Genomic DNA, 27,480 nt, shown 5'->3' with positions numbered 1-27,480 from the left:
TTCCGTTTCTCCTATGGGTTCCTAAATATTGAGAACCCACAAGTTTCCATCCTAGTTTGTTTTTTCATTTTATGCACTTTTCCTCTTGGAATATCATATCCATTCCGTTGGCTTCAAAGATCTCTGGAATTTATAAGCTCTTTAAAATCTCTCTAGTCCTTTCTCTTAAGGGCTCCTGATCTATATATCTAGCTGCTTACTGGCCTTGGTGACCTTCATGGTCCACAGTCACCTCCATCTCAAAACAGTTTGCCACAAAATTCTACTTTAGTATTTTCTCCCTCAGTGATAAACGCAGTCACCTACCCATCTCCCTCAGTGATAAACGTAGTCAAATCCCCCTTATTCTCCAACCGATCACTAAGAACTATCACTCTACCTCCTAAATATCTGTCAAATCCATTTGCTTCTCTTATTAGGTTGTCTTAATTCAGGGTACCATCACCGCTTGGGTTACTACATCGGCCTCCTAAAATCCACTCCTACCCTCCTCCAATCTAATCTCCATAGCACAGTCCAAGTGCTTTCAAATCCAATCAGAGCATTTCTCTGTCTCAAAACCTTCAAAACTTTCCCATTTCCCCATATAGTCCAAATATCATGATCTGGATTCTACTAACTTCTCCAATAAGACGGACAATCAGCCTGCGTTGCCCAAGACTGAGAAGCTTCCCGGGTCATGGGACTCTCAGTTCTTTTTTTTTTTGGTGGTGGGGGGACACTTTCTTTTAAAACTGGGATAGTCTTGGGCAAATCAAGACAAGTTGGTCACTCTATCTTCCAGTCTTGTTCTAGCACAACCTCACATTCTACACTCCAGCAATACTGTTTAAAATTCTAGTAGTTAATGATACTGGTATCATTTAATAATAATATTAATTAAAATGTTAATCATAGTAATAAATAAAAATGATTATAATAACTAACCCTTCCAAAATACTATATGCCAGGCATTACTACTAATTCATTTAATCCTTCTAGCAATCCTATGAATTAAGTACCATTTTATCACAATTTTGCAGACCAAGAAAGTGAAGCTCACAAAGGTTAAATGATGTCCTTAACTTCACAACATAAGTGGCAAAGTCAACCTTCTAACCATCTGGCTCAACAACTTTTACATGAGCTGCTGGATTATGTGCCACTCCCAGAACAGCCCAAGGTGTCTCCTGCATCTGGGCTCTGAACACTGCTAGTCATACCCTCTAGAATACTCTTCCTCCTCTCTTTACTTGGCTAAATTCTTCAGATTCCACCAGAAAGTTTTATCTGAACTCCCCAAATTGGGTCAGAATGCTTTAGATGTATTTCCCAAGATACTCTGTCCATACTCTTATAATAACACTTAGCACAGTATACTTTAATTACCTGTTTTTCTCCAGACTGGAAGCAGTATATTTACAGTAACCAGCTACTAAAACATATCTAAGGAGGATTCCCCTATAGATAGATTGGAAAGTATGGGTTATACTTAGGAAGGAATGCTTATGAGCGGTAGTATAACACTATACTTAAGAATAAGGACTCTGGAGCAAAACAGCCTGCTTCAAAATCTCATTTTACCACATATTATCTATGTGACCTTGGGCAAGTTACTTAACCATGCTGTGCCACAGCTTCCCTATCTGTAAAAGGAGAGTACTTCACAGAGGGTATTGTGAGGTATCTGTGTTAAATACAAAGCACTTGTAACAGCACATGGCATTATATATATGTTTGCTATTAATACTTATCAGTAGTTTAAAGCTAAATGAGAAGAGACTGTACAGCTCTATCTCTTGTCTTATTCACTATTTTCTCCTACTACTGTAAAAGGGTATTGCCAGAGGAGAAAGAAGACAAAAAAAACAGTTTCAGAGATGTGTTATTCAAGAGGAACTTTCCTCTTGTTCATGCTTTTCCTTTTTGAAAATATCTTTACTGAGATGTAATTCACATATCATAAAATGTACCCATTTAAGGTGTACAGTTCAATGACTTTAGTATATTCAGAGTTGTACAAACATCACCACAACCTGAATTCACAATATTTTTATCACCCTTCAAAAGAAAACCCTACCTCCCCCTTTCCAAAGCCCTAGGCAACCACTAATCTACTTTCTATTTCTATAGATTTGCTTATTCTGGACACTTCATGTAAATGGAATCATAGTATGTGGTCTTTTGTGACTGCCTTCTTTCACTTATACATAATGTTTTCAAGGTTTCTCCATAAAAGAATAAAAACTAAAAACTAAAAAAAATTTTTAATCCATAAAAATAATGAATCACTACGTTGTACACCTTAAAAGAATAATAATGTAAATCAACTATACTTCAATTTTAAAAAGGTAAAAAAAAAATCTCCTTTTCCTTCTGAAAGTCTTTTTCCCCTAAAAAGGAAGACAAAAAATAATTTCTAAAGGTGATTTTAGGGACTTCCCTGGTGGCGCAGTGGTTAAGAATCTGCCTGCCAATGCAGGGCACATGGGTTCGAGCCCTGGTCCAGGAAGATCCCACATGCCGTGGAGCAACTAAGCCCACGTGCCACAACTAAGCCCACATGCCACAACTACTGAGCCCTCGTGCCACAACTACTGAAGGGCACATGCCTAGAGCCCATGCTCTGAAACAAGAGAAGCTACCACAATGAGAAACCCGCGTACCACAACGAAGAGTAGCCCCGGCTCACTACAACTAGAGAAAGCCGGCGCGCAACAACAAAGACCCAACACAGCCAAAAATAAACAAATAAATTTATGTTTAAAATAAGATAAAATAAAGGTGATTTTAAGTAATTGACTTTTTAAAAATTTTTTATTTATTTTTGGCCATGCTGCCACATGTGGGATCTTAGCTCCCTGACCAGGGATCGAACCCGTGCCCCCTGCAGTAGAAGCTCAGAGTCCTAGCCACTTCACCACCAGGGAATTCCCTGAATAACTGACTTTTAATAACAGACATTTATCTCCTAGTATATTTTCCTTAAATATTATCTTCTCAACAATAAGCATGTCCACTTTAAAAAGCTCCCCAGTTGAATCTAACATGCACTCCTCATTTAAAAACACAGATCTATAATCCATCAGCTAAAAACATTTACATACATTCCTAGGTCTCAAATCAAACTGCCCCATCCAAAAGTCTGCCAGTGATTCTTTTTCCTCTCAGCACTTCTGTTTGAAAGGACAAATGCCAGAGGGAAGGGAAAACACTAACCAATAGGTAGGTGGGGAGGTCTCCTAGGAATGTACCACGTTGTCATTATTTTTTTTTTTTAATTTTTATTTATTTATTTATTTTTAGCTTTGTTGGGTCTTCTTTGCTGCACGCAGGCTTTCTCTAGTTGGGGCAAGCGGGGGCTACTCTTCACTGCAGTGCGCATACTTCTCATTGCGGTGGCTTCTCTTGTTGCGGAACATGGGCTCTAGGTGTGCAAGCCTCAGTAGTTGTGGCACATGGGCTCAGCAGTTGTGGCTCACAGGCTCTAGAGCATAAGCTCAGCAGTTTTGGCACATGGGCCTAGTTGCTCCGCGGCATGTGGGATTTTCCCAGACCAGGGCTCGAACACATGTCCCCTGCATTGGCAGGCGGATTCCTAACCACTGTGCCACCAGGGAAGTCCCTGCATTCATTTTATATCAAAATACATCTTGTTTTCTGTCTGAATTAAACACAACACATTCCATATACACCATTAAGGTTTGCCAATTCATCTTTCCACTCTAATCAATTTGCCATATGGACTTGGCTACTTCCACCAAACCCAGACAACAGATTAAAATGATCAAAAGTCATCCTTGACTAAACCCTCATTATTTTTTTTGCAGTACACGGGCCTCTCACTGTTGTGGCCTCTCCCGTTGCGGAGCACAGGCTCCAGATGTGCAGGCCTGCGGCCACTGCTCACAGGCCTAGCCTCTCTGTGGCATGTGGGATCTTCCCGGACCGGGACACGAACCCGTGTCCCCTGCATGAGCAGGCGGACGCTCAACCGCTGCGCCACCAGGGAAGCCCACCCTCATTCTTAAATTCACAACAGGGCAACTGTCAACTCCATGATTTTTTTTTTTAATGGAACCATATATATGGGAACTTGGTATGACAGAGAGCATTTCATCTTTTTAATTTTTTGTTTGGCCACACTGCCCAGCTTGTGGGATCTTAGTTCCCGGACCAGGGACTGAACCCAGACCCTCAGCAATGAGAGTGTGGAGTCTTACCCACTGGACCACCAGGGCATTCCCTTCAACTCCATGATTTTTATCCTTCAAAACCTTTCTTTTCCAACTCCTCACATATTAATAACTACTGCAATAACTTCTTTACTGCTTTCTTTACTCCAGTCTCTCATCCTTCCATTCCAATAACACTGCCAACTATCTTATTTTGTCTTGTACAACAGTAGAATTTTCATTGCATACAATATTGTAAGAAAAATTTGTTAATAAGATTAATTCCCACTAGCTTAATAAATCAAATCTTTTCGTTTCCTGGTTTTCTTCTTTAACTCTTGCTATCCACACACATAAGTTTTTACAGCATTACCTCCCAGAAATGGGACTAGGAGATGAGGGTGGACTGGGGACGGGCCTTTTAATTTCTACCGTATACATTCCATAAGTTAAAAAGAAATTTACCATGTATTATTTTCATGGTTTTAAAACTAGTTACTTTAAAAAAAAAGTTACTATAAACAGAAGCATTAATAAAGTAAGGAGCACCTAACTCTGCCTCAGGTATGCAAAGATGATTACATGTGAATATGGGCATAAGAAAGATAAGTATACATTTCCTAGGGGTAGGAAGAGTAGAGAAGGCAGTCCAGACACAGGGAACAGCCTTTGTCACTGTCCAGTCTAAATCCATCTTTAAAACAAAATCACTTTGATTTTGACAGTACGGTAAAGTTTAAAACACTGTCTCAGGGACTTCCCTGGTGGCGCAGGGTTGGGAGTCCGCCTGCCAATGCAGGGGACACGGGTTCAAGCCCTGGTCTGGGAAGATCCCACATGCTGCAGAGCAACTAAGGCCGTGCGCTGCAACTACTGAGCCTTCACTCTAGAACCCAAGAACCACAACTACTGAAGCCCACGCGCCTAGAGCCTATGCTCCGCAACGAGAAGCCACCGAACTGAGAAGCCCACGCACCACAATGAAGAGTAGCCCCCACTTGCTGCAACTAGAGAAAGCCCGCGCGAAGCAACAAAGACCCAATGCAGCCAAAAATAAATAAATTAAAAAACAAAAAACACTGTCTCACAAAAGCCATCCCTTAAAATGCAAATTAAGCAAAGAGCAATGACTCAAGCAACCCAACTCTTTAAAAAATCACTAAGTCCTGGGCTTCCCTGGTGGCGCAGTGGTTGAGAGTCCGCCTGCCAATGCAAGGAACACGGGTTCGTGCCCCGGTCCAGGAAGATACCACATGCCGCAGAGCGACTAGGCCCGTGAGCCATGGCCACTGAGCCTGCGCGTCCGGAGCCTGTGCTCCACAACGGGAGAGGCCACAACAGTGAGAGGCCCGCATACCGCAAAAAAAAAAAAAAAAAAAAAAAAAAAAATCACTATGTCCTGAAATAAAGCCAGGAGCAAAAAGACTCAGAACTGGGTAAAACCTCAGATTAAAAACCAAAAACAAAAACTAGATAAAAACTTCAAAATTAAGTAATGATTAGAACATCAGGACTCAGAAAGTTCTCCTCCCATGATCATAAACTGTACCTACATTATAAATATTTAATAACAGCTAAAGTAATAGTAGAGGCACAATTCCCCAAAACAGCTAGGTCATCTTTCCATGAAGAATATGATGAATCCTTACTTCACAGCAATATCTCAACCTGCAGCAAAGGGCAATGGACATTTTGCAAATCATATATCTGATAAAGAACCTTTATATAAGAAACTCTTAGAACTCAATAACAGATAAACAATCCAATTTTAAAATGGGGGAAAGACCCAAATAGACATTTCCAAAAAGAAAATATACAAATGGCCAATAAGCACATGAAAAAATGCTCAGCACAATTAGCCATTGGAAAAATGCAAATCAAAATCACAAGAGATACCACTTCATATCCACTAGGATGGCTACCATCAAAAAGACTGATAACAACAAGTGTTGGCAAGGATATGGAGAATGGGCGCTCTCATACACTGCTGGTAGGAATGTAAAATGGTACACCCACTTTGGAAAAGTTTGCCAGTTCCTCAAAAGATTGAACACACAGTTACCGTATGACCAAATGACCAAGAAATTCTACTCCTAGGTATATATATACACACAAGAGAAATAAAAACAAATGTCCACACAAAAACTTGTTCCGTAACTGTTCATGGCAGCATTATGCATCATAGACAAAAAAGTGGAAGCAACCTAAATGTCCATCAACAGATGAATGCTTAAATAAAAGGTGTTACGTCCATACAGTGAAATATTTGGCAATAAAAAGAAATGAAGTACTCATATATGCTATAACATGCATGAACCTTGCAAATATCATGCTAAATAAAAGAAGCCAGTCACAGAAGTCCACATACTGTGTGATTCCATTTTTATGAAATGTTGGGAATAGACAAATCTGTAGATTAGTGGTTGGGGAAGAAGGAGTGTTATGGGGAAATGGGGAGTAACTTAAGTGGGTACAGAGTTTCTTGGGGGGTGATGAACATGTTTTAAAATTTTGGTGATGGTGGCACAACTCTGTGAATACATTAAACCTACCTAATTATTATAATACTTTAAATGGGTGAATTGTAAAGGTATATAAATTATATCAATAAAGCCATTATTTTTAAAAAATAAAAGACAGCTATGGAAAAAATAGGCACTCAAGTATTTGTACACTAAATAATTTCCAAAGTAATCAAAATACACCTGGATAAATTAGTTACCTGTCTTACCTGAGCTTTTTGTATGATCTCACTACCTATTCTCTTACTAAACACTTAACAATGAACTGAAACTGAGCACTTAGCAAGAGAATATATTAAATACTGCACAGATTTTTGTCAACTACAGCAAAACACAAGTATCTTCTAGTAAGGTTCGGGACAAAGCCGACCACAACTTCGAACCTACAATTTTTCACATTCCCACTAGGTTATACCAGCTGATTAGACACTTCCAAAGGCTTAAACTGATCTTAAACAAATAATCAGTTTAGCAATTGTATTCTTATCTACTCTTTATTTAACTTCCTTAATGCGTAAACTTAAATGTTAAAAAAAGCAAAAGGGGAGAGAAGAAAAATTGATTTACATTCCACAATAAAATGTTACAAAGCAACCAAAGCATTCGTATACTCTTTGGCCAAAACCGAGAAAAAAGGAGAATGATAAAAATGACAATTTCTAATATTCGCTGTTAGGCCTCAATGACCATAAAAATTTTTTTTTTTTTTTTTTTTTTTTAGTGAGGGAAACAAGAAATCTGTGCACGATCAGAGTGGGAGGAAATTCTGGGTGCGATCTACAGGCAGGATGCCGACCGGGCCCTCAGCCAGTTCTGCCGCCGGCGCCCCAGCTAGGGCCTAGTGCCGACCGGGGTCCACCGTCTCAGCCGGAGGAGCTTCGCCTCAGCGGCGCCAGGGGACTCGCTCCGCGCGGAGGTCAAGCCGAGAAGCGCCGCCGGGCTCCCAAGGGCTCCGCCCTCCCCTCCTTCACTCCCTCCCCTCGGCAGTCCCCTGAGGGGAACAGGCGGGGCGCAGTGCGCAGAGACAAGGGCGGGGGGGGGGGGGGTACGTCCTCAGTGAGAAAAGCTCCGCCGCCCGAGTGGCGGCCGCGGGTTATTAATAAACTCCGCTTCTGCCCAGGCGTCTCTACCGCGGCCGGCCGTAAGATCTGCAAGGCCTGCGGCGGAGGCTGAGGAGCCAGAGTCCGAGCCCAGGCCCTACCGGGCCCGCGCCGCCACGCTGAGGGCGGCGGCCGGGCGGAGAATAATGCACACTGGGTAAAAACACATTTATATACGAACCTCCGAGAAAATTTTCCAACAATTCCTTCGTCCGACCACCATGCACCAGGACAGGAAACAGCCGCCCGGCCCCTCAGCCCCGCAACCAGCATAGTGGGTCTGAAGCCCGCCCCCAGCCTCCATTGGGCTTTCATTACGTCACTCACTGGACGCTTCCTGCTTGCCATTGGCTCAAATTTAGGCGACGCGAAAGGAGACCGCCTTATCCACGCCCCTTTTCCTGACGTCAGCCTCGCCTGGCCTTACAGCCAGCGCCTGAGTGGCTTACCCAAAGTGCGGAACAAAGTTTTCTGCTTCTGACTGGTTGGCAGAAGGGCTCGTCCCAGCGCGACACCGCCTCGCAGACAAGTGAATTATGCAGAGTCTGTGGCCCCAGCAGGAGGCGCCATTTTGTAGCGAGGGAGGGAGGCTGGTCCTTGTGACTAGCCGGGAGGGAGAAGGGTTCACAGGCGCCATTTTCCCCACAGGGGCTAGGAGGTGGCCTTGGCTCTCCCGGTGGGCTTGCTGGAGCGCGTTCTGGAGACCGGGTGGGCTTTGCCTAGCAATTGCCGAGTGTCGTCCCGTTGGGAGGGAAGTGGTAGGGTGGGGTAGGACATGATGGGACGCCTCACCGCTCCCTGGGGGCTCTCGGTGCCAGCTCAGGCCTTTGGTCTTGGGCGGAGGCTCTGCTTTTCCGAGAGTTGCTGTATGCCTGTCACTGGCTGCCAAGTCTCCCTTTGCTTTTCCAGTCGCTGGGGCATCATTGGTAGGAGGATGAGCCTCCTGCCTCAGCTGAAGCTCCGGCGTAGCTCGACAACGGGGCGGTGGTCTTGGACTCTGCTGGGAGACACTGCGGTTGCTTTTGCGCTTTCATGTTCCTTAGGTTCAAATTTTGAAGTCGTCTGTAATGGTGTCGCTAACTTTTTTACTTTCCCTTTTGTGTGTGTCGCAAATTAAAGGAAAGTCAAAAGGCTGAGGAAATCATTGACTCGGTCTCCCCAGTATTAAGAATGGATACAAATTAGTTGTGAAGTTTAGGTAGTGTTTCTTGCAGCTCTCAACCCAGAATTTTTCTGAGCCATTGGAAATACTAGTCATTTCAGGAGTATTCAGTATGTATTCATATGCTTTGGCAACCAGGCTGAATAAAGATGAGGTAAAGTGTGTAGACTCAAGATTTGTTAAATCTGGTGTTCCAAATGTAGATTTGAGTTACTAAGAGATTGAGAAGGATGGTCCCGTTGTAACTGGAGATTTGTGTCCTGCTTACAAAAGCTGGACAGAGTTGGATGATGTTTGATCTAGTGTCTTTGCATTTCAGGTGATTATGGAATGGCCTAAGTGAGGATAATTAAAGTTTTGATTTACATTCGAGTCCAGTTTGAGATTTTTAACGAGACCTTCTTTTAGGTAGGGAGTGAGGTGCAGGCTGCAGACCCTAACCAAGGTATAGCTGCGTAATTGGTGCCCAAATGCCATTGGAAGGAAAACAGGACGTTGAGTGTCGTTTGAATACATAGTCTTTAGAAGTTTAAAGTAGTTCTTATATTTTATGCCCTTATAAGAATAAAAGATGTGGCACATAAAATTGGATTAGGTTGCTTGAAACTGGAGGAATTGGCTCATTCAAAAGTCTTAGTACCCAATGGATAGATTTCCCTTTTTCACAGAGAGTTCAGATGACAAACGAGGTGTTTTAATTTATACTTTCTGTACCTTCTAGATGTTATATCTGTATTTTATAGTCAGAAATATTATTAAAAGAATCAAAATACTTTTATGCAGTTTAGTCATTTATTACTAAGTCCTGAATCTCTAGTCTGTTAAAACACGGTAATACAGAATCTCAAAAGGAAGTTAAAAATCACCCTGTAATCGTAGTTTGCAGTTACAGGACATCTTTTTATCCCCAGGACCTACTGAGTGGTTGTAAACATTGAATGGTGGTGGTGGATAGGATACTGTAATTCTAATCTGATTCAGGGAGAAACCTTAATAATGATTTTGTCATAGGTAGTGGAACTTTGTGTTACAGTATTTACTATAGAACAGAGAACAGAGTTCAAATGTACATACTATTCAGGGCCATCCAGAATCTTCACATTTTCCCTAAATCACTTCCTATCCCTCATATGTTATTACATGTTAACAAATTAATGGCTTGAAAACATTTCACTGCCAATCAGTACTAGTCCATGCTCTTACACAAAGCTGGACCTTTTCCCCAGTTTTCTAAATAGGCTAACTTATTTCTAGCCCCCTTCAAAAACTTGCCATCAAGGTTTTAAAAACATTTCTTTCAGTAACTAAAAACTTCCTGGAGAATTGGTTGATTTTGGTATATTTGTACAATGATATAACCATTAAAGTATTATATGTATAGGGCTTCCCTGGTGGCGCAGTGGTTGGGAGTCCGCCTGCCGATGCAGCGGTCACAGGTTCATGCCCCGGTCCGGGAGGATCCCACATGCCGCGGAGCGGCTGGTCCCGTGAGCCATGGCTGCTGAGCCTGCGCGTCTGGAGCCTGTGCTCCGCAACAGGAGAGGCCGCAACAGTGAGAGGCCCGCGTACCGCAAAAACAACAAAAACAAAAAAAAAAGTATTATATGTATAGAAAAAAGATACGAAGAGAATTTCCTGGCAGTCCAGTGGTTAGGACTCCGTGCTTTCGTTGCCAAGGGCTTGGGTTCAATTACTGGTTGGGGAACTAACATCCCACAAGCCGCGCGATGCGCCCAAAAAAAAAAAACGTAGAAATAATGCATTCAACTCTTAAAAGTAATTATGTCTAGGAGAAGGTGATTTTGAGTTATCAAATTATTTTCATATAGGTTTATAATAAATTTTTATTATGAATTTGTAGCTTTTGTTTAAACACTGAAGAATTTTTCTTTTTTTAAAAAACTTTCTCTTGTTTTTTCTTTTCTGAAAACACTAAAGAATTTAAAACCAACTCTCTCCATTGGAAGCTGTGGCTGTTAGATGTGTGACTTGTCTTACAAACTGTAGCCCCATTTGTAAAGTAGAAACACTTATTTCACAGTGTGACTGGGAATATATATGAGAATGTAGATAAATGTAGCACAGTGCTTATCAGAGATACTTTTCAAGTGCTTAATAAATGTTAGCCCATCTCTCTCCAGTCCTCACTTTAATGGTCAACAGCAGTGGTTCTTAAGCACTTTGACAACTCCTTTGAGATTCAGATGAAAGCTATGAAAAATATACTAAAGACTGCAGTTTCATAGGACTCCTGGACCCAGAATTAAGAGTCCTTGGTCTGTAGAATAAACTCATTCAGTTAATCAGCTTCCACACCAAAAGCATTAATCAGAGCTTAATTAGAACATACTTTTGGAAGTGTATGAGGAAGTTACTCAAAATGTTCCTTTCCAATCTCAGATATATAGTTCTCAGTATATATGCTGACATAGGCATAGGTATAATACAACCGGTAATGTTTTGTTAGTGGCTAATTGCATGATTCTCCACATTTCAAGCTATCTATAGTGACTCCAGTGTGTGCAATTTTTCATTTTACCAACTCTACCCCTGGACCACGTGTTAACCCCATTCATTCATTACATCTTTGAAAATATCACCCAGTAAGTGAGCTCCAAGATTACTAGTTGTGGTTAATGTGTGTTAGGTTTATTTTAGTGGGAAACTAAGAGGAGAGTAAACTCAATTTACAAAATGTTACCAATCTAAAGCTCCTGAAGATTCCTCCTGCTACCCACCCAAACTCGCACCAGCTAGGGCTATTTGATAGGGTGATGGGATTTAAAAAACAAATGAGCAGCTGGTAGCAAAACAAAGTATTGGGGGGAAGAATACTTTCCCTATAATAAGGGGATAGCTAGATCTTAATTTGTATTTAATAAACATTTTATGTTACTTTTTAGAGAACTTTAAACAAATTTGAGGCTTAAGAAAACTGAAAATTGAGATAGTCATATATCATAAAATTCGGGCTTCCCTGGTGGCGCAGTGGTTGAGAGTCCGCCTGCCGATGCAGGGTACACGGGTTCGTGCACCGATCCGGGAGGATCCCACGTGCCGCGGAGCGGCTGGGCCCGTGAGCCATGGCTGCTGAGCCTGCGTGTCCGGAGCCTGTGCTCTGCAACGGGAGAGGCCACAACAGTGAGAGGCCCGCGTACAGCAAAAAAAAAAGTTGTAATCTCATATATCATAAAATTCATCATTTTAAAGTGTACATACACTTAAGTAGTTTTTAGTATATTCACAAAGCTGTTCAACCATCACCATTATCTAATGGAAAACACTTTCATCATGCCCAACAGAAACCCTATGCCCAATAGCACTCACTCTCCATTCCCTCCTCCCTCCGCACCCCTGCCCAGTGTTCCCTAACCTATTGATTTGCTAATTATAGATCTTTCATGTAAATGAAATCCTGTGTCTGACTTCTTTCACCTTGTTTTCAAGGCTTATCCACATGTAGCATGTAATTGTACTTCATTCCTTATTGCCAAATATCTGATTATTTGGATATACCACATTTTGTTTATCCATTCATCAACTGATGGCTATTTGGGTCCTTTCCTCCTTTTGGCTATAGTAATGCTAGTATGAACAACTGTGTACAAGTTCTTGTGTGGACATATGTTTGATTTCTCTCAGATATATGCATCATCTGGGAGTGGAATTGCTAGATGACACTATTTTCTACCTTTTGAGGAACTGCCAAACTTTTACACAACAGATAAGCATTTTACATCGTATCAACACTATGAAGGTTTCAATTTCTCTTCTTCCTCACCAATACTTGTAATTGTGCACCTTCTTGATTATAGACATGCTAGTATGTATGAAATACCGCATCATGAATTCTGATTTGCATTTTCCTAATGACTAGTGATGTTAAGCACTTTTTCCTATGATACTGGCCATTTATTTCTTTGGAGAAATGTCTACTTGGGTTCTTTACTGTTTTTAAGTGGGGTTTTTGTGTTGTTGAGCTCTAAGACTTCTGTATATACTCAAGATTAACAGATATTTTCTCCCATTCTCTGGGGTCTTTTCACTTTCTGGAAAAGTGTCCTTTAAAGCACAAAGTTGTAAGTTTTGATGAAGTCCAAGTCATCTGTTTTTTATTTTTTTGCGGTACGTGGGCCTGTCCTGTGGTGCTTGTTGCTTGTCCTGTGGTGTTATATCCAAAAACTATTACCTAATTCAGTCACGATTTACACCTGTATTTTTTTCTAAGAATTTGAGATCTTATATTTAAATCTTGAAACCACTTTGAATTATTTTGTATATAGTGTTAAGGGTCCAACTTCATGTTCTTACATGTAGATACCCAGCTGTCTCAGAGCCATTTTTAAAAAGATTCTTTCCTACATTGGTTTTGGGACCCTTGTTGAAAATCAATTGACCATAAATTTAAGGGTTTATTTCTGGACTATTTTATTCCTTTGGTCAGTATAAGGTATTTATCCTTGAGAATTCCCTGGTGGTCCAGTGGTTAGGACTCTGCACTTTCACTGCAGAGGGCACAGGTTCAGTCCCTGGTAAGGGAACTAAGATCCCACAAGCCACGAAATGCAGCCAAAAAAGAAAGAAAAAAAAGTATCCTTGCTAGTACAATCATGTTTGCTTTAAAGATTGTTTTGACTATTCTGAGTCCCTTGTATTTCCATACAGATTTTAGAATGTTTGTCAATTCCAGCAAAAAAGGTAGCTTTTACAAGGATTACACTCAATCTGCAGATCAACTTGGGAAGTATTGCTATCTTCACAATAGTATGTCTTTCAATTCATGAACATGGGATGTCTCTATTTAGGTGTTTTGTAGTTTTCAGAGTGTAAGTTTTTCACTTTTGTTTATTCCTAAGAATTTTGGGGATGCTATTGTAAATGGAATTTTCTTAATTTCACTTTCATTTCATTGCTGCTGTATAGAAATACAACTGATTTGGGTATATTGATATTATATCTTGCAATCTTGATGAAGTCATTAGCTCTTTGTGTGTTTATGGATTCTTTAGGGTTTTCTGTGACATCATGTCATCTGTGAACATAGTTTTACTTCCTCCTTTCCAATCTGGATGTCTAATTGCCCTGGCTAAATCCTCATGTACAATGCTAAAGAAGTGGCAACAGTGGACATGCTTGCATGGTTCTTGATCTTAGGGGGAAGTGTTTTTAATCTTTCATCATTAAGTCCATTAGCTTTAGGGTTTTGGTAGATGCCTTTATTCAGGTTGAGGAAATTCCTTTTTATTTCATTTTGAATTATTAAAAGGATGTTAAAAGAAACTTTTTAAAAAGACTCTGGTAGCAAGCATTTAAATATAGGAAATACCAAGTGTTTAATTGGCAAATTTCTATCTATACATGAAAGCAGAACCTATAAATACATAAAGGAATTATCACCTGTGCTTTTATTATTTTCTTATTTTTTTTTTTGCGGTACGCGGGCCTCTCACTGTTGTGGCCTCTCCCGTTGCGGAGCACAGGCTCCGGGCGCGCGGGCCCAGTGGCCATGGCCCACGGGCCCAGCCGCTCCGAGGCATGTGGGATCCTCCCGGACCGGGGCGCGAACCGTGTCCCCTGCGTCGGCAGACGGACTCAACCCTTGCGCCACCAGGGAAGCCCTCATCAGTGCTTTTAAAAAACCTCGAAGGGGAATTACGTCTCAAAAAGTTACTGAAAATATATTCCTCTCGGGCTTCCACGCAGGGGACACGGTTCGCGCCCCGGTCCGGGAGGATCCCACATGCCTCGGAGCGGCTGGGCCCGTGGGCCATGGCCACTGGGCCCGCGCGCCCGGAGCCTGTGCTCCGCAACGGGAGAGGCCACAACAGTGAGAGGCCCGCGTACCGAAAGAAGAAAAAAAATTTATTTATATATATATATATATATATATATATATATATATATATATATATTCCTCTCATAGTAATAAAATTCTGGATTTCCAGCTGGATGTCTAGTTTCCCTTTGTAAAAACCACATGCACCAAAGTGTGAAGTGCTATTATTGCAAGGGTGGCCAACCTCATCAAGGGTAAAACCTAGAATTCAGGAGGGATACTGATAAATATTCACAATCTTCACCAAAATTTAAAATTATATAGAACAGAACTGACATTTTTATAACCAATATGCTTTAATGTAATTTTAGGTCACTCATTTTACAAACACTTATGGAATGCCTACTTAAATCATTGTGCTAGATCTTCCCAAAGACACAATTTATATTAATACAATTCCTAATGACTTTTTCTTCATGCTTGCTTCAGGGACTACATCTGGGACTGAATAGCAGCACATAGCCATAGGGCTGCGGTATGGCCACCCCTGCTCTACACTCTGGTCTCTTCCAGAGGTGAACACAGCAGCCACTATCTTGGTAAGGTGTGTAGATTAGTAATCACCATTCTGTTACCTGCAGAGAAATAGATTAACATCCTTTATTTAATACTGATAAACGAATAGCTTTTATAAAAATGGATGGCTTAATTTTACAAAAAAGTGAAGATTTTATGCTAATGTCAGCCATTAAAAAAGACAAAATACTGAAACCCAGACAAAATCAGAATTAACTTGTATAAATTTAAAAAATAAGTTATAGGTTAGTGAAACTGTGGGAAAGGCTGTATGTTAAATAAATAAATAAAATCTACATGCAACTAATTACAAGTTTATAAATACTACTCTCGAAAAGTTATCTAAAAGTCCTGTAACCTTACTTAAAAACACTGACACATATCAAGATCCATAATCTATAAGAAACTCTAATTTGATGTTATATTTAAGGAAATACTGAAAATAATCGAGGTATATATTTGATGTATTAGAAACTACCATCTGAACAATATTTAATATTAAATATAGTTTAATTTTAAGGTCTTTCATTTCAGTCAAAAATCCATAAACGTAGATTAGTTTGGACTGTATGACAGAGGAGACAATGAAACGTGTTCTCAAATACATGCCAATACATTTTCTTTAAACAAAACCTCAGCAAACGAGAATTTCCATACTGTGCATGGGAATAACTAAAACCTTTATTAGATATGGTTTCCAGTAACAATGTGAAAATTGGAATTATCAATTCAAAGAGCAGTGAAGTTTGAAATTTAAAAAAGTAGACTAGATATTAGGTAGGGGATAAAAGGTAAAGGAAGACGAAAATGTTTAATACTGTTCAGTATCTCCCCTCTGTACACAATGTTGCATATATACAACTACTCCACTTTAATTTTACTGATTTTATATAATAGTGAAATCCCCTGAAGCAACCTAGGGTTTACAGATGGTGTCCAACTTGGGGGGAAACAAATTAGGAACACACTTGATTAACAGTTTTCACCCACACATTTTAGACAGACATTTTTTTTTCTTTTTTGGCCAAGATTTTCATAGTAAATTCATAAATATAGGAAATACTTTCACTCCTTCAGTGTTAAAATAGAAAACCAAACAGTGCCAACAGTAGTGGCTTAATTACTGGCATACAAGAAAAACACACCACCAATGGGTTTTCTTCATTATGCATTTTAAATAATGTGTGCATGTTTCATTTTTACAGTTATAAATTTTCTGGTCTGTTTAGACAACAGCACTTAATAGTCTTGAATCCATTGAGATGTTGCTTTCAATTTGAAATATTGTGTGTATAATGTATATAAAAAATAAACCAATGTATGACTCTTCTGACAGATGTTTAATATCAATAAAAACTTATTTTTGAACATGCAGTTAGAAGAGAGGGAAGCAAGCCAACCTTTCTACATTGTCTTGTTGCTGGCCTGTTTCTGCAGTGGTATCAATAGTGGTTTTTGGAGGGAACCCTGTGCCTTCAGCCTATCTAAGACCAGATACCACCATCAACAAGAGGGGGAGAGGAGATGGGAAAAGGGAGGTGGGCAGGTGTTAAATGTCAATTTTAAAAGTGTACATTTTGTGTTCTTTCTAGGTATAGCATAAAAACAGATCAATGAGGAAAAAATTTATAATTAGGAAAAAACTGCAATCAAATGAAGACATAAAAGCCGAATTAAGTTCTTTTAATAGATTGCATATATAGATGTTTAGCCATACTCTTTTATCAACTCTTTAAGAGTAGAACTTTATATCCAATTTACATGCTTCAAATATCATCTTTCCTATTTGTTACAGTAAGGTCTTGTATCCAAATATCCACTTGTACACTGAGAGCTTTAAGAAAAAACAGGACACAGAGGGAGTTGCCATTTTTAGCAGCAATGAAATATCACTAACCCCTTTTAACATACCGAATTCAAGTCACTATCAGAGGTGAGTGCACCACAAAATCACCAGATACAAAATTGCTAATTCATTTTTAAATTAATAACTCGAAATTACCCCTGCCCCCCACCCCATTACATCCCATCTTTTTATAAACAGCAAACATTTTGCTATTTTATACATAGGCTAGCAGGCTTGTTTCAATATGAAAGTGCTAATTCATTTACAGATTTTTTTTTAATCAGTTATGTAGTGCTACAATAAATGTCCAATAATCTACATAGGAACAATCTTTGATGATGAAAATGATGAAGATTGAATAAGGCTATCGATTACCTTATCTTATTTACATATAAAGAATAGATACCCAATGGTGAGGAAGAGACAGAAATCGGACAAATACTCATAGGTGTAAAAATTACATCTACCTCTGAGCTTATACTGTAAATGAGACATTTTAAATAGTCCTGTAGCCCATGCCTATTTTTTCCTCGGAAAAAGAAAAGCTGCCTTCATGACATCCCCTCTTGTTGCAGATTTCCACAGTGTCACTTGAACTTTCAGTCAGAATCTTACTTTCTTCAAAAAATAAAGAAAATACTCCCTGCCCCCCAGGTTACTTCCCTCCCCCGCCAAAATTCCTCTGGATTCATTTTCAGTGCCAAGTTGCATGATCAGGTCCCACCTCCTGGGGTTTTTTTTGTCCATCTATTCATCAATTAGTTTAGAGTGGATAACATGAACCAGTTCTGGAACCGCTACTAGGAGGAACACAAGCTCTTCACTACAATCACACTGCAGGAAAGTGGTAACTCAATTCATCCCTGGTGCCGGGCCTCCAAAATTGAAAGAACTTGGCACAACTGGAGCACTGAATTTGTATCCTCCATGCTTCTCAATCATTTTGGATTCTAGAAAAACAAATATGTGAATGTTTAATAGAGCATTCGATCACCTTACTGCTTTGGAGAAAAGAAGGAATTGACAGACATTAACAATAGCTTAACCATCAGTATTAGCCAGGAAGTTCCAAACTTTGGCCTCTGTTCTCCCTCCAAATGTATAGAAGAAAGAGAAGAGTATATTATGTAGAGAAGACGAACTCTCTTGTATGCTACAGACTTCTTAGCCAACTTTCACTTTGCATTGTTTAAAAAGAAAAATCTTTACTCTATTTTGAGTCAAATACTAAATCAGAAGGATCCAATCTCCAAAGGTAATTACAGCTAATGAATCTAATGCAGGCAAATTCAAATTAAATACTTTAGAAACCTGTGCCTTTTTTATAAGGAGGAACCTCTTTGAATATAAAACTAGTCTGACGCAGTATTAAGACCTCTAGAAAACTACTAGGCTGTGTATTATCTGAAACATCCTGTATTGAAAGGCATACTGAAATGTTTAACGATGAAAAGAAATGATGTCTTTAATATAGTTTTTAAAAATTGCAGTTTTCAAAAAAAAATTGCAGTTTTCATAACTTTAAAATTCACAATTTTAATGGAATTTTCTACTATCAAACCAGCCCCATGAGATTTAGCGACCTTATCAAAGCTACTGCATACTGAAAGTAGTCTTCAACTATACTTAAAATCAGTAAATTATGGCCAAAACCAAAATTCCTTTTCTCATTCCTACAGATTGGAATGAATTTATCACCTCCAACAACTGTAGCTTTTATGTAATTTTAAATTACTTAATTTAAATTTTAAAGCTGCATCAAAGTCATTAATTGCATTAAAGAGGGGTTGAGGTTGGGACTTCCCTGGTGGTCCAGTGGCTAAGACTCTGCGCTCCCAATGCAGGGGGCTCAGGTTCGATCCCTGGTCAGGGAACTAGATCCCAAAAGTTTGCATGCTGCAACTAAAGATCCCGATGCCGCAACTAAGACCTGGTGCAGCCAAATTAAAAAATAAATATTAAAAAAAAAAAAAAAGAGGGGTTGAGGTCAATTAACATACCATGGGCTGCTCTTCTTTGATCAGCTAGAGTTGCTATATCCTGTAACTGTTTTCTTTGTTCTTCATTAAGACCATGAGTCAGAGCCTGATACCACACGGGATTACGATTTTGTATAGCTATCAAAAAGAAAACAAGGGAAAAAAGGGCAATAAGAGAGTCCTGGTAGTTCTTTTCTGTTCTATTCCCTCTACTCCACCTCCAATACTGAAATTCTGATCTAGTTTATATTCTCCCAATAATAATCTAAGGTATTTTAAATTACTTGTGAAAAAAAGATACAGGGGGAAAAAAAATTCTGGTTTAGCATTATGCCTCAAAAATCTAATCATAGTCAAAATTCTTATCTCTAGTAAATAAGGATTTAGAGCCTAATCCAATTGTTATACAATAAGTAACAAACTAGGGAAACTAGAAATAAAGTTAACCCAAACCCCTTAAAAGATTCAGAGTTAAAGCAACTTATTTTTTCTGCATTGCTTATTCAAAAAAACCCTTTCTTAGATATATGTACTGTCTTTCCATAGAAAGGTGCTCTGCAGTATTTAGTTAAAAATGTTCTCTATAACATGATTTTCTACTTCTACTTTATTGCATTTACTGTGGATGAGCCTTCTATAATAAACCATCCTTTAGGGATTAACATATGTTTAAGTATACAAAATACAAAGTCATGGACAAAAGCCAGTCAGTAAGTTCTTGGCACTTCAATCAATCCTTACAGCCTGCCATGTAGCTCAGAAACAATTCCTTGTGTTTCTGTAAGCTCGCATCACAATTGCTTTGTCATGGGCTTGGAAGATTAATGCTTTGGTTATCAGAGAATTTATTCTACATCAACGTTCATAATGCATAGGAATGATAAAATAGCACAGTAGTTAACTCTGGAGGGAAAGGATGTTCAAATATAGTGCCAATTCTAATTTCTTAAGTTGGGTTCAAAACACAGATGTAAAAAACAAAAACTGGCACCTAGTATTCCGTAGCCACACACTGTGAAACAGGAGAAAAGAATAGAGATTCCAAGACCATAAATGTTATATAAATGGTCAAATTCTCAGACAGGTAAGCATGGGTTTAGCCAGGGGGAAAAAAAAGATACACAAATACATAAACATAAGAAACAGACATAACAGTAGATATTTCTAGGGAAAGCTGGGAGGTTAGAAATTAGAAGTAGGAAAAACAAACTCGTTGTATAAACTTTTTGAACTATACAATTTTCCTATGACGTGCATATTTCAAAATGACAACCTAAATAAAAGTAAAATAATAGGATGAGGAAAATACACTGAATCTCTAAGGCAACAGTAGAAGTAACTTTGGTTACTCTGCCTAACAATCCTAAATCACATTTTCGTTTGGGTTTGAAATACCCAAAACCCCTTCTTTAAGGGGCAGACGTAAATAAGAACAAATTGATTCAGGAAAATGGATCATATGGAGCTATCTGAATTACATATAACAAGTTAACTTACTTTGAAATATAGCTTTAAATATCTGATACTCATCAACAGGGTTATCTTCATCATCAATGATCGTGGAATAGCCTTCCAGGGCAGTTTCTTCAGCGTCATCTTCTTCCCAGTCTTCATCATCTCCATCTTCGCCTGCTTGCTTAGCCAGGATCTCCAAATATTCTTGTCCATCTTCATCAATATCATCTTCATCACTCCCCAGTTCCTCTGCCAAGTCATAAAAAGGTGCTCTTCTTAACACTGGAATATTCTGTTACTCACTGTAACTCAGTGACAGTGATCATTATTGGTGAATTACAAATCACAACTGAATAAATTCAAGGAAGAGTTCCAGGAATTGGTGTTTAAATACATATTCAGCAATAAACAGAAAAAAAATTCTCATAGAAATCTAAGAAAACTAACCACAACTGTTAGTACTAGAAGTCTGAAAAAGGACTGCATAATATGAGAACCAGCACTTGGTGTGCTGAGACTTATGGTATATACCAAATCAAATACCAACAGTACAGTAAAATAGTTTATTATATCCACAGAATACCTTTTATGAGATTTTTTTTTTAAAGCCTAGCTGGCTAAGATAGTAAATGATAAAAAGACAAAAATGGCAAGTGTTATATTTTGAAACCTTTACAATAATTTCTTCTAAACAACATCCTATCAGTTTATATTCTTGTAGTCTATACTGTCTTACAGGTGAAATGTATTAGCCAACATCTAATTAACTTAATTTTACAGTGTAGATATAGCTAGATTTTAGCACTAATAGACAGATGTTTACCAACACTAAAAACCTGCCAACAGGGCTTCCCTGGTGGTGCAGGGGTTGAGAATCCGCCTGCCAATGCAGGGGATACGGGTTTGATCTCTGGTCCAGGAAGATCCCACATGTTGTGGAGCAACTAATCCCATGTGCCACAACTACTGAGCCTGTGCGCTCTAGAGCCCGTGAGCCACAACTACTGAGCCCGCGCACCTAGAGCCCATGCTCCACAGCAAAAGAAGCCATTGCAATGAGAAGCCTGTGCACTGCAACAAAGAGTAGCCCCCACTCGTCACAACTAGAGAAAGCCCACGTGCAGCAACAAAGATGCAACACAGCGGGAAAAAAAAAAAAAATATATATATATATATATAAGAACACACAAAAAAACCTGCCAACACTGGAACTATATACGCCTAGAACTGCTTTACATAACGGTGATACAGCTGAAAGTTCCTGCCTTCATGGACCTTACACTCTAGTTCTGTGAATGAATGAACATGAAAGCATTTGGCTATGATCCCACATTTCTTTAGGAGAAGGGCTAAAACAACAAGTCCAGTGATATTTCTAACTGGGTAATAAGACTGGCTGCCTCCATTGCAAATCCCTTACCCGTTTCATCATCATCTTCAGCTTCATCATCATCATCACTGTCATTCTCGTGTTCTGCATGGCAGGCATATGCTCTTTTTAATCCATTAAATAAAAGAATAAAAGCTGGCAAAATCTGTCCAGAAACCTGATTTAAAACTTGTGGTATTTGTTCCATATCAATAAGAGCACATAGGCCCAGAACACACATCTTTCTGTCGTGAAGCCTAAAAAATAAAATAAAATATTTCCTTATTTTCCTTTAAAAAAGATTTTGCAGAGTTCCTTACAAAGTAAATAAAGATCCAATATATGTTACTTACCCCAAGAAACAATCAACATCATTAAGCCACTGTGTAATAAAATGATTTGTAACTGGTTCAACATTATTAGGGAAGCGAAGATTTTCTAAGGTGTTGAGAAGTAGGTGTGGATTATAATACAAAGCTGCAATGGCAACTTGCAGGCACATTGTTCGAAGTTCACTTGTCTTCACCTCTCTTGTCAGTCTCTCTAAAGCTGCTTCCACGAATAAGGGAATACACTGTAGAGAAAGACAGCGAAACATTCCAAAACTGTAAGTAATGCAGCCGTTAACTACCCACCCATATTAACTTTCTTGTTGCCTCAACTAACCCCCCTTCCATTAAATGATCCAATTTTTACTGTTGAGCCAATTCAGTGGGAAATCCAATTTTAGAGAAAAATTGGTCCTCACTGAGCTATTAGAGCCCCACCACAATAGCAATATTGGATTCAAAATATCCCAACTGACTAACCTTATTGTGGTAATCATTTTGTAATATAAACATTTATCAACTCATCACACCGTATACCTTAAACTTATACAACGTTATCTTTCAACTATGTCTCAATAAAGATGGATTTTCAAAGTCCCGTTGAAATTCACCATGGAAATTTAATGACTAAATCTATCTTATTGCAAAGTGATAGTGTGGCAAACAATACTCTCACAATATACTTAAAAAAAAAATCTTGTCAAAACTTACCTTGCATAACAAGTAGCCATAAAACTTGCCAGTCATATTTCCATACATATTAAATATACAATCATTATTAAATACTGGTTAAATTTTAAATGAACAATTTTAACATGTTATCTAGGTGTCATAATAAACAACATACAAAATATATAGAACAAATGCCCAAAATGAAAAAGTGAAGGGAAAGATTCCCTCTCTGAATCCTCCCAACACGAATCATTAATAGCTTCACTGACCTGGTCAATGCCACGCCCTTTGCACTGCAGAATGATGACCTCTAGCAATTTTGCTGCATGACATTCTGCATCTTCTCCTGCAACTCCTGTAAGAACCTGATCAATACAAAATATAAACTGCAAGGAGGCGTCACAAAACCTTGAATCAGTCTGTAGCTGCTGAAGTATTTAAGGTATTCTAATTAATATGAGTGACTGCAATAGTCATTGTACAGACTATAGTCTAAAGCACCCGTAGGATTTGGAGTTATTCGTCTGTAATACTGGTCTACATAATCAAAGCACATCCCACGTAGTGCCATTCTGGACCATAGCAAGTTGACAACTGCTATGTCTAAAAACATACTGACAATGGAGAGTGAGATGAGCAGGAAGTAGAGGCAATCTGTTGATGGCAAAGGCTGTTTCCAGACAAGAAATAAAATCATGGATTTGATGTGCTCATTAGCACTAGAGGAATGTAAGGGTTAAGGATAAGGGTTTTGGAATAGGAAAATAGATGGTATAGACATCTCTGTTCCCAGAGTATTAACATAAACAATATAATTTGGCAATAAATAATAAAATAACTAGATGATTATTTTGTGACTAAGTGTTCAGAAAGGAATGACATCGATGAGGACAAACACATCTAAAAACTTCGTAAAGTGAAATCATTTTTTAAATGCCTGGTGTTGGGACTTCCCTGGTGGCACAGTGGTTAAGAATCCACCTGCCAATGCAGAGGACACGGGTTCGAGCCCTGGTCCGGGAAGATCCCACATGCCACGGAGCAACTGGCCCCGGGCGCCACAACTACTGAGCCTGCAAGCCACAATTACTGAAGCCTGTGCGCCTACAGCCCGTGCTCCGCAACAAGAGAAGCCACCGCAATAAGAAGCCCACGCACTGCAACAAAGAGTAGCCCCAGTTCGTCCCAACTAGAGAAAGCCCACACGCAACAAAGAAGACCCAATACAGCCATAAATAAATAAATATATTTATTTAAAAAAACCCAAAACCCAAACATTTATAACTCCGATTAAATGTCAGAGGGCAGACATAAAACAAATACTTGTCAAAGCCATTACTGAGAGATCTAGAAATCAAAGCCATTTTCAGTTTATAACTATTAAAGCTCTTATTCTGTCAGACCCGTATAATATGTTCACCATAATGTGGTACCACGTCTCTTCACAATTTTGTACTTTTTATAGCACCAGCCTCACATGCTTATATTAACTAAAAGTGACCTACCTTTTTGCACATACTGTATATCATTTCAAGGTACTTGGTATCAGACAGAAGTGTGTCTGTATCAACTGTTACATAATTATGAAGCAGAGGCATCATATCTGTATTAATAAAAAGCATCAGTTAAGTATCTTTACTAACATATATGCTGTTTCTGAAAAAAATCTCAGAAAAAAAAAAGCAAGTCTGAATGTTCTGTCCCTAAAGTTCACTTTTAATTATTCACTTATAATTAAACATAAAAATGAGGCTATTATTAAAGTGCATTCCTTCATATTTAGCAGTTAAAGATTATACAAAGAAGACTGACAGGGGGCAGAAGGTAAGAATCTGTGTTAAAGAAAAAAATCTCAAGTGATAACTAAATCAAAATGTATAATGGGTCATCTTTGAGCACTAACTGCTACTGATAACTTATCCAAACAACAAAATACTTAGAATATTCAAAAGTTTGTATTCAAGTGATACACTAAAACTGAATACAAATGGGGAGGAATCCATAGTATTTCTATGATGACTTGACTTACCTGTAAAGTAATCAAAGCCATCTTGCTGAAAAACCTCAAATACCAGAGGTAGTAGCTGCCACATCTGTGGAGACACTTGTTGACATGTCAAACTATGTGCTAAAGAGAAGATCTCCTCGTAGAATTCTAAAAGAGAATACTGAGTCATTAGGACGCTTGCTCATATGAAATAGTAGTGTATTCTTAACACAATCAGAGATATATACCTAAGACATGCTGTTGTAAAACAGTTCCAATGACCTGTAAGCAGATTCCTTCAAGCTGCTGGGTTATCTAAAAGAGAAGAAAAAAATCATATGGAATTGTAGCACACTGAATGAATTATTAAATAATGTATAATAATTCAATGCATTTCAATGTAAAGTCAATATTGTGAACAAATTAATATTTTAAACCTGTTTCGAAATGACTCATATTATGAAATTATGAATCAATATGGGTATGAAATTTAATGAAACACCATTACAATGAGACGAAGAAAGAACATGCATAGTTTATCTATAAAGTAAAGGAAAAAAAAAATTTCCTGGAAAAATGCAGGTAAGTATGAAAATAAAGGAGCCACATCATCCTGCAGAGACTAAAGTCTTTTTGTGTGTAAACATAGATTAATTCAGGCCAGATATAATAGAGTGTAATTGAGATGTAAATCAGTAGCTTACTGAAAAATTATTTAAAATAAGGCATTATTCCTACCACTCCCAATAATTTTTAAGCCACCTCCATTTATATAACAGTGAGCTAGGCCCCCAAGTCATACAAGATAGACAGAAAATACACACTCCCCTTTTGTCAGTATGGTCCTCAACTGGATCCCAAATCCCTGGAAGTCATCAGAATGTTTAAAAAGTGGGGGAGAGGAAATGAGATAAAATTTACTAATCAGGGGCTTCCCTGGTGGCGCAGTGGTTGAGAGTCCGCCTGCCGATGCGGGGACACGGGTTCATGCCCCGGTCCGGGAAGATCCCACATGCCACAGAGCGGCTGGGCCCGTGAGCCATGGCCGCTGAGCCTGCGCGTCCAGAGCCTGTGCTCCACAACAGTGAGAGGCCCGTGTACCACAAAAAAAAAAAAAAAAAAAAAAAAAATTTACTAATCAGATGTAGAAGCAGGATATCCATTTCGAATACATATACTCAATACATCTTCAACTCTTCAAATACAGTAAGCAATTGATTTGTTAACCGTAAGGTAGCTATAGGATTGCTCATGGCTTCTAGCTATCTCCAATTATAATCTACAAAAAAAATCTGAAAGTTTACTGAAACTCTCAGGTTGCAAAAGGCAGTTTGTAGATAATCTGAAAACATGATTTATGGATTTAAATATCTGCATTGTAATTATAAACACCAAATTTAGAACAATGCTTACTTCTAAGGGAAGGAAGTAGGGAAATGAGATTAAGAAGTGGTGCCCTAATGGTTTCAATTACATTATCTGAAAATTTTTCTTACTGGAAGTCTAAGGATATACCACGGAATGTTAAAAATCTAATAAATTTAGGTGGTGGGTAAGGGGTACTGGTTAGTTTTCTATGTTTTTTACTCTTTTCTGTATGTTTTAAATAATTCCACTTTTAATATTCATTACAATTCGCTTACCTTTCCAAAAGACAATAGTAAAAGAAGAAAACTAGGAAGATGATGGTGATGGTTGCACAACGTGAATGTACTTAATACCACTGAAATGTACACCTAAAAACGGTTAAGGTGGTGTATGTTATATGTATTATACCCTAACTAAAAAAAATTTTATTAATAAGGAAAACTAGGAAGAATATGTTTTCCTAGGAATCACCATAATTTTGGATCTGAAAAGGTAACCCTAAGAGGGAGCCAAAACCCAGAGCCTTGAGGGTAAAGATACAGTGATACAAATACCTCCTTCCTATTCCTTCTAAAATATCTGTAAGGTACCTACATAAGGGTACTAGTTAATAGATAGCAAAATCAAGGTATGTGAGAAGATGACCAGAGAATAGGTAAGTCAGAGCCCTCCAAAAAGCATAGAACAGTTGATGAAGAATGGCCCTAAAACCTTTACAACACTGGATCGTTTTCTTACTTCTTTATGATCTTCAACTACACTAAGAAGTGTGTCGATGGTATTCAGGATTCCCATAGCAGTAACTGCTTTGTCATCACTTCCTTCTTCATCTGGCCCAGTCTGGATTACTTGATTAAATGTCATTGCCTACATTCAAGAGAATGTAATTAAGGTTTGCCATTAAAGCAGTATAAACATGTTTTTGTCTAAAACTTTTAATTTTTAATATGTTCTCACTAGGACAGCACAACCGATCAGCATTTCCAAATCAACTAATATTACTTAAGAGCTTGGGCTCTATAATCGATGGTACTGCTCTGCCACTTACTAGGTCACCTTAAACAGATTACTTGACCTCTTTTTCCTGACATCACCATAGATACTGTGGGCAAGGCATAGAAAGTGCTTAATATTATGAATATTTTTATTTAAATTACTGGCTAACATTTGACAATGCCCAAATAC

At 38.6% G+C, this 27,480-nt stretch overlaps 2 protein-coding genes across 9 annotated transcripts in view; both read right to left on the bottom strand.

Moving 5' to 3' along the window:
- The window catches only part of ZNF143 (zinc finger protein 143), a 55,382-nt gene extending 47,083 nt beyond the window's left edge, over nucleotides 1–8,299 (bottom strand). For 2 of the 7 annotated variants that reach the window (XM_032640953.1, XM_032640954.1), the window contains exon 1: nucleotides 7,958–8,033. In XM_032640953.1, the coding sequence (XP_032496844.1) occupies nucleotides 7,958–7,999 (42 nt within the window). In that variant the 5' untranslated portion in view covers nucleotides 8,000–8,033. Of the gene's footprint in view, nucleotides 1–7,953; nucleotides 8,070–8,225 lie in introns of those variants that run through there. The other 5 variants (XM_032640957.1, XM_032640958.1, XM_032640955.1 and 2 more) reach the window with 5 other exon arrangements.
- A 7,654-nt stretch (nucleotides 8,300–15,953) lies between these two features.
- Nucleotides 15,954–27,480, bottom strand: part of IPO7 (importin 7) — a 46,841-nt gene continuing 35,314 nt past the window's right edge. The window contains exons 16-25 of one of the 2 annotated variants that reach the window (XM_032639986.1): nucleotides 27,034–27,162; nucleotides 25,176–25,242; nucleotides 24,970–25,095; nucleotides 24,446–24,543; nucleotides 23,210–23,305; nucleotides 22,293–22,513; nucleotides 21,991–22,196; nucleotides 20,613–20,819; nucleotides 19,137–19,253; nucleotides 15,954–18,086 (exon numbers count right to left, since the gene is read on the bottom strand). In XM_032639986.1, the coding sequence (XP_032495877.1) occupies nucleotides 17,989–18,086; nucleotides 19,137–19,253; nucleotides 20,613–20,819; nucleotides 21,991–22,196; nucleotides 22,293–22,513; nucleotides 23,210–23,305; nucleotides 24,446–24,543; nucleotides 24,970–25,095; nucleotides 25,176–25,242; nucleotides 27,034–27,162 (1,365 nt within the window). In that variant the 3' untranslated portion in view covers nucleotides 15,954–17,988. The remainder of the gene's footprint in view (nucleotides 18,087–19,136; nucleotides 19,254–20,612; nucleotides 20,820–21,990; nucleotides 22,197–22,292; nucleotides 22,514–23,209; nucleotides 23,306–24,445; nucleotides 24,544–24,969; nucleotides 25,096–25,175; nucleotides 25,243–27,033; nucleotides 27,163–27,480) is intronic. The other variant, XM_032639987.1, reaches the window with a different exon arrangement.

This window comes from Phocoena sinus, chromosome 8, assembly GCF_008692025.1.
Source record: "Phocoena sinus isolate mPhoSin1 chromosome 8, mPhoSin1.pri, whole genome shotgun sequence".
NCBI lineage: Eukaryota > Metazoa > Chordata > Mammalia > Artiodactyla > Phocoenidae > Phocoena > Phocoena sinus.
This window is presented reverse-complemented; position numbering and strand designations above follow the sequence as displayed.